At 33.3% G+C, this 8,504-nt stretch overlaps 1 protein-coding gene across 1 annotated transcript; it reads right to left on the reverse strand.

The window, feature by feature from the left end:
* Positions 1-1,210: 1,210 nt before the first annotated feature.
* On the reverse strand, positions 1,211-5,758 carry LOC132560599 (otolin-1-like). Its single transcript, XM_060225262.1, has 5 exons — positions 5,584-5,758; positions 4,420-4,473; positions 3,001-3,054; positions 2,211-2,249; positions 1,211-1,629 (listed from the first exon to the last, which is right to left on the reverse strand). Exons 1-5 carry the CDS (start codon positions 5,756-5,758, stop codon positions 1,211-1,213), a joined length of 741 nt encoding a protein of 246 aa, XP_060081245.1.
* Between the last annotated feature and the right edge of the window lie 2,746 nt (positions 5,759-8,504).

Below are 8,504 nucleotides of genomic sequence, written 5' to 3' on the forward strand. Positions count from 1 at the left end.
ACTTTTACCTTTATGATATAAAATAGAAAATCATATTGATGATGTCTTTAACTTCAGCAATCATATACTTACGTGTTCCGGATTGTTCAGCATGGCTCCAGTGATGTGCATGCTATTTTATTCCCTTTCCAGGGAACAAAAATGAATAATTTTGGATAAAAACAAGTGGCCTCAATATAAACCGATATATTAAAACTCCATAAAATATTTCTAAAAAAAATTCAAAACGTTTGGAATATTTACACCCTTAGTGTTTTAAGAGGTATTTTCCAATAACTCGATACATGAGTTTTGTCGATATCTAAAATATATAAGTTTAAATCAATACATGGGTTTTGTCGATATCTAAAATATATAAGTTTAACTAGATACATGGGTTTTGTCGATATCTTAAATATATAAGTTTAACTAGATACATGGGTTTTGCCGATATCTAAAATATATAAGTTTAACTAGATACACGGGCTTTGTCGATATCTAAAATATATAAGTTTATTATTGTATGCTCTAAAAGAGACCAGCTGTGCATTACCTTTGGGATTCTAATGATCACTATGTATTATGTATATATCAGTTAGGTTTTATAGCGGAATTGATGAACACAATGTTAAATTCGCTAAATTGTCAAAATCTAAATCCGCAGTTCATAGGTATGTATCTAGATGTGACCCAGGTAGTACAACTCGTGTGGTGACATAATTGCTTAATGTGTTTATTGTGGTGTAAGTACATCTATCATTAAAATAAGTCATTAAACCGAGTTTTATCACATAAAATCTGAAATAATTGGCTTCTTTAGGCGAGGATTTATGGTTATGCTTACACTGTTTCCTTTTGACCGCCGGGATGCTTTACACCATCCTTCTGGAATTATTCTATTGTGGCAGCCGTAACTGTTGTTCCTTAAAACTGCATCTCTGACTACCTCCTTAGAAAAGCCTGACCCCGGTAGTTAAAGTCAAGTGGTGACATATCTGTTTAATGTGTTTATTGTGGTGTAAGTATATCTAGCATTAAAATAAAAGTCAATTTACCGAGTTTTATCCTACACAACCCTAAGTGATTTGCTACCATAAGTGAAGCATGAAGACTTGCAAAATTAGAGATGCTCATAGAAAAATCTTATTTATGATTGTAATGAGTAATGAATCAGTAATAACCAACATACACATATAACTATAATGAAACTGATTTATTTAATAATAAACATTTAATAAGCCTGTACGAGGAACCCGGAGAAGGAACTGTATCCGTCGCCATTTATCTTGTATCCAGACGGGTCAACCGCGTGTTGCACCCAAACCATCTGTCCGGCCTGAAGCTGCGCAACAACAAGCTTGCTTCCGTTATCAAAATGATTGCCGTTTGCGAAGCCCACGCCTATCACCTGACCATCCTTTACAATGTTGATGTGTAGATATGACTCGCTTCCAGAACACATAATGGTTACGGAGAAAGCGTAAAGGCCAGTAATTGGAGCGGTGAAACGACCATATCTGGAGTCGTAGCCATTGCCATCGTTGGAAATAATTTTGTCGAACCGTACAATTTGGTTATCACCAAGGGCGGTGGTTGTGGACAATGAAGCGGAGAATCCAATGCTATGAGGTGCTAATCCATAGCCTGAAACTGGACACAAACAAGTTTTGTGTTTAAAAAAGGTTTAGGAAGCTCTGAAATATATGGTCGTCATATTCAAATTATTGTCAAGAACGGAATATATTTGAAAAAAATTGCCATTAACGTTCATCATATCCGGCGGAAAATGCCATTCTATTGTAATGAATGTTCACATTTATCTAAACATATATATAGATACTTCAAAATCTACATCCAATCAATTACAAGATAAAGAGGAATAATTTATATTTCTGAGTAAAAGGAAGATGGATATGTTTGATTTCCGTTAGTTTTGCCTGTTGGTTTCGTTGTTGTGTACCTTATTTTCAGTTGAAAACGTAACATTATTTACTTGGTTTGACCACGACTTACATAGCGGGTATCGTCGATGAAGCAGAAGGCGCTTAACCTTCCGGGCAAATTCTCCTTGTATTTTTTTCATGAGTCTCCGTATAAATCTTTCTTTTGTTCATATCTTGCCATAGTTATATGGAATTTGAGTTTGAATTATGATTATGTTGCCATGTTGGTAATTTTTTATTTTTTAAATACATTTCCAGAAGCGTTCAGTGGAAGGAGTCTACTTTTACCTCTTTTCTGCAGACTTGTCTTTCGGAATTTGCTTTGACCTGTGAAAGTAAAAATGTATATTGTTAACGTTATAGAACTGTAGATGCAAGTAAGTTTTTGACTCGGATTCCTTTGTCATACACCATGACATTTTCGATAATTCTAATAAGTTTAATGTTTGCATATCAAACAAGAAAATCGGAAATCCCTTTTGCTAAAAGGTTTGATATCAGCGAAAACAGATATTTGATTAATTTTCAATTTTGATAAACATCGGGTTTGATATTTTTAAAACATTTGATATCCGACAAGGCATTTTAAAGTCTTTTCTATTCAACAAAGGGATCATTGCGAACAGGGTTGGGCAATTCTAGCAAATGTAATATCAATAATTTTTATCATTTCAGAAATACGAATTGAAAATATGGAAGTATGCAGAAATAGAAAATTATCTATTATCTGTTTTTAAGTAAAGACGATTATAGAGGAAAAAACCTCCAGATCGTACACTGCATGGATTCCACATAAAGTCTAAAGTCACAATAAAGTCTAGCGTGTATAAGCATATCATCCATGCAAGGATGTATGATGTATTGCCAACAGCTAGCCATAGTAATTATACATAAAGATAATGAACTAGAGATTGGTGGAATAGAATTCTGAACGATGGATTTATTATAAGCGTGCTAGATTTTTCTATTCAACTTTGAAATTTTAATATTTCTGGTGTTCTTGAGATGTTTATTTTTACTTTCAGTCTGATAAGATCATTTTGTCGATAAAATGTGTCTATATACTGAAATCACATACCTTTTTGCTCCAGATTGTCCTTTTTACTTTCTTGAATACCCGTTTCGAGGCGTTCTGCAAAGCAAAAGAAATTCAAAAACAAAAAATAGCGATGAGTGTTTGAAAGAAGAAAAAAATCAAACAAACAAAATCAAAAGCGAAAAAAAAGATACATTTGCAAACTCGCAACATTGTTGGAAGAGGTTTGAATTGAAACCATTGACAGTCGGTAATGTTTTTCTCGTAGTTTTAGGAGATTCGGTGCGGTATTATGAGGTAGCATGTCCCTTTCGTATTATCTTGATTTGATTTGTGACTGTAATATATCATAATTCTTACTGAAGCAGATTTTATTGAGCGTTTGCACAAATGATAGTGCACAAATGATAAAGCAAGGAAGAAAAAGTAGTCATTCTGAAAACAACGGTTACTGCTTTGCTGTTGCCGTATTTCGCGATACTTGTTCTGATATTCAAAATTGAACATGAAAGTGTATTGGTATCGGAAGCATGGATAGCAAATAGAAAATAGTATTGATTACTAACTATTTGTCTATATTTGCATACATACATATGCAAAAAGCTTCTGGTATTAGTAATTTGTCAACTTTGTTATCAAATTATGAAACAAGAGAACTCGAACAGCGCAGGGTTAGCGCACTCCCACAGTGAGACCACTTGCCCTCGTCTACCAACGCAAACAAGGGTTAGATTTTTTCCCAAGATTTATTGTGAAGTAAAGTTAATATCTAAAACACAGCTTAGAAGTTTAGCAACGATAATTATTTAAGACATTTGAATTATGCGTTGTTATGCTTTAATCCTCAACATCTAACGTTTATTCGTTGAGAAAAAACACACGTTTTAGCTCCTGAGGTTCCGCTTCACCTTTTTAGAGAAGTTCAGTTTAAGAAATCGATTATCCAAATAATCAATATGCGTTCTCTTGAACTTTAGACAATGTTGATAATAAGCCTCTCCTCTCCTTGATATTTCTATGAAAGCGAAAATATTTTGCAGGAAATGAAAAAAAAACACATAGACAAATATTCTATCATTATGCGCCATTTTCTCCATGATAACGCTATGAAATTCATGCTTTGGTGTAAAATAACAGGAAGATCTGCACTTTGAATTTGATTTATGGAAGTATTATTATTTGCCTCAATAATGTTAACCTCTGACTGGCAAGTGTTTCAATTCTATATGGATACAAAACCGCTTGTACCTATTCCTGAAATATTGATCCCTCTCATCTAAATAACGACAGTCACTTGTTTTATATCAAGTACATCCAATAAGGTGATAAGGGAAAGGTGATTTTGTTAGGAAAGGAGACAAGAGTCGTATAATATACAAACATGTGACGCTTCAACAGATAAATGTTTTTTTTTATCAAACAGAAATATCAATTTAATGAACATTAGTTGAATGGGCATACCTTTCAGCACCTGGTTTTCCTCTTCAACTACCTGAATACGTTGTTCGAGATGGACTGAAAAGATTTGATTAAAAAAAATGGCAATGTTCTTCTAAACACGTTTGATAACTTTACCCTTTCAAGTTATTTGAAACAATTATTTGAGAAAAGTACCGAATATATATGTATCATTATCGGATTCTTAATGTTGTGAATTCTGGAATGCAAATGTAGCATTTGTCAAAGGAAATAGGTACGTACTACTGTGTAGTGGATAGACATAAGATAATCAAAACCAATATCACATTAAGTCTATATGACATACTAATGTAGTAGTTTAATGTATGAAGGTTGTCCTTGCTCCATAGTGATCTCAAATCAAGTTGGAGATGAACAGCTGAGAGGCAGCCATATTGACTTGATAATTAAAAAAATGTCAACGCTATTCTTGAAAAGTGTTGTCTAAATCTTTCTCCTTTTTATATACGTTCTCGCTGGCCCTTGTGATGCCTTTTTATATCTTGAGTCATACAAAAAATAGAAATGGCTGACTGGCAGCTAAAATGCTTTTCGAGAATGAACGTTTGTCATTGCATTTTTAAAGAAGTACCATCTGGAGGATCGGCATCATATGAAGATTCCCATTGGTTCCAGTTTGTTTTTTGGACTTAATGATAACAGGAACTGCCGCTATCGCTGACCCGTTAATACATTATTTGACTGAGAAGATAACACGGAAAGAACGGGAAGCCTATACACTATTAAATATCATACAGTGTGGGCGTCAACATATTAATGGATTCTCTTGTGTATTAATTACTTTAAATTTATTTTTAACTGAAGTGTCTTGTTATTCATCTGACTGTAACGTTGCAGAAAGTGTTGTGCAATCATGTATTGGTCACGATTACCGTAAGTGCTTTCAATCGGGGCAACAAGTTTACCTTATGGTCAGAAATATTATTATCACAACATTATAGTGACATCAACATATCTTTTATACAGATACATATGTTTTTCTGTGCAACATTTTAAAATTTGTCGTAGAATTGATACCTATTTCTCTAGATGGCTACCAAACGTGATTTCAAAAGCTGTTCCGCACTGATTTAGAATTAAGAACTAGAACAGATGGTCTTTCTCACATAGTTACCACGTCAAGATAGGACAGAAGTGATGTCTTACTGATTGTTTCCCCCTGTTGGTGTATCTGTTCTTGCTGCTTCTGGAAGACTGCCTGTAGTGTCTGTACTTGTTCCTGGAGAGCAGAGAAGGTTTCTGAAGAAATTTCCGTGTCACATGCAACTGGTACAACGACAACGAGTACACAGATTAACTGTAAAATATTGGAGGCCATCATCTTTGCTTATTCAGATTCTATAATTTAGATAGACCTTTGACTTTCGAGTAGAGATAAGGTCTCACTTTATCAGGTGTGCCAATATAGGTCATAATTTGCATACAATATAGATAATTCCTGTTAAAACGCAATATTCTTGGTTTCATGGAAGCTGTGAGTAAGTTATGATTCATTCAAGATCCGTTATTATTTATCATTTTTAAATAATCTGTTTCAATAACCACTTACTCAGAAACCTTTATTGTTATAATTATGATAAGAAGTATCATAACATTGAAGTCATGTGCAAATTGATCTAGGGGTTGAATGGATTTTCTTTAATTTTCATAGGACAATGAATAATAGTAACTATATACATATCCCATCTTTCGCCTAATCACATCGGACAAGAAACCAAGAAACAGCTCCAAGATCAAGCCAATGCACAACGTCACGAATAATGAAATATTCCATCAGCAACATCCAGTTGTATCTTTTAACAAATATCGATGTGCATATTACATCAGATACACTATTCAGGTACAATTTATGTTAATATGTTGATTGAACAAAATATTAAAGAAAAGTAACTAAATGATGTCGAAACTATTTTTCATCACTGGTTACCATTGCAGCATAACATCCATTTACCCGAAATACCTGTTAAATCAAGTCATGGTCGGCCGAGCCGAGCTCATCTTTGAAATGAATAATTATGACATTGACTGTGTCAGAAAAATGCTTTCTGGATTAAAGATACCGGACACATATCTTTTCACAATATAGTTAGCTACTACATATATACAATGATAAAGATATACAGCGTGTCTCTGGTATCATAAAACGATATAGATGTTTAATTACGAAAATCTATTTCAAACAATTCGTCTGAAAATCAAACACACTACCTCCAAAATATGATCAATCAAAGTCATATCCTTGCCCAACTGTGAATCTATGACGTAACAATACCGATACAGAAGGAATGTTTCAGAAACACAGCATATCCATGACAAGCCTACATCACTTATTTTTCGTTCATTATTGCCGTTCCTGACTTGAGTAAGCATCCAACTGATTTCTCCGTTGGCCAGGAAATTGATAACCCAATTAGCAACATATTTGCTATATTTCACTTCTATTCTATCGGCTTTTGAACACTTATGACGGTAAACTTTGCAAGAATTTTTTTTTTCGCGACCATTTTTTGAAAAGTTTAGTTCTTACTGTTCCGTAGAAAATAGAATAACAAAAGTGATTCTGTCGAGTTATAATTTTGCAATCAGCTGGTCGTTTCACATGAATGGCTATATTAATAGTGTTTTCATTGTCAAATGTTTGACATTTTCAGTTGGTTGATTGAAACATAGAGAGATATCACATCGATAAAAAACAATTTTGTCAATTCATTTTCATGGAAGTCAGTCCATGATGCAAGTCATATTACCTTATGAGAGATCAAAACCAATCCCTTACCGCACGTCTTGAAGGTAGAGTTAACCATTTCAAGAGTATTCGTGTTATCAACCAAAAGAGCTTCAGGTTGCTGCCATATTTTCAGCCGCGTAGTAACTTGTCAAAGGTTCAACTCTCTGAACGTTTCACAGCAAATTATGTCTGTTAGTAACAATATTAAGTGACATTTTCTATATTAATCTTAAAACGAATTTACCTAAAATCTAAATTTGTGTTTACATATTTTCAATGATAAAAAAAACATCAAAACGGATTATATTTTGACGCGTATTGCGAAGTTATAATGAGTGAGTAGTGTCCGTGAAAAGCGTATAGTCAGCTTCGTTTTATATCTGTCCTAAATATGCCAGTAATGTGGCTATTTTTCCTTGTGAAAATGTAATTATTATAAAATACTTCATAGCGTCTTCAGTAATAACAAATATATTTCACACGTGTGTCTATTTTTTGTATAATTCACGATCTCGCAGCACGAGTGAAAGACACTAACCTATTATACACACTGTATATGTGAAGAAGTATTCTTCCAACAACTTGCTTCATAGAGTTGCTGATTTCTAAGATATATAACAGACATCTGATGTAGGAACCAACACTGGATAATAATCCGATACCTCAACAGCAACTAATATTTCTCAATTACATGTAAAACCCGATAATATCTACTATTAAATGTACTGCAAATTTATTGGTTTTATTACCTCCCTTTAACCATATATTGCCTGTCAATTCAAGTATCTCAATATATTGACCAATCTTCTATATACATGTCTATAAACCTTCATTTGTTCTCTCAGTGTAGATTCAAGTTCATCTATTGCTAACTAAAACGATTGGCGTAAGTGTAGCCTGCTAGCTGATCCAATTATATGCTTTTATTCCATAAACTTCTGTTAGGATAAAGCGAATTTTATTTTTGTAAGTAGGATTTACCGATTTTAAATTTCAATTATGATTCTGTAAAAAAGAGACATTTTCTTGATGTTTTGTCGTTAACTTCTGATCCTGTCGGTCAGACGTTCAACAGTTGTACTGTCGTAAGGTATACTGCGTGACACCTACCGTAATCCAAATTCCAAATAATGTCATTCTTATTTTACGATATTACTGTTTAAATGCCAGTCGGGGATATTTGGACTGAACGATTGGAAAATAATGTAAGCTGTTGGAAGAAATAGTGAAATAAAACGTTTTAAAAGTAAAACAAAAGTATAGTATTGGTTAAGTAACATAAACATTCGTTGAAAATGTGCATTTTATTTGATGAAAAAAAAAAAAAAAAATAAAATAA

This window comes from Ylistrum balloti, unplaced genomic scaffold (assembly GCF_031769215.1).
Source record: "Ylistrum balloti isolate Yb309-2 unplaced genomic scaffold, AGI_CSIRO_Ybal_v1 Utg371086, whole genome shotgun sequence".
NCBI lineage: Eukaryota > Metazoa > Mollusca > Bivalvia > Pectinida > Pectinidae > Ylistrum > Ylistrum balloti.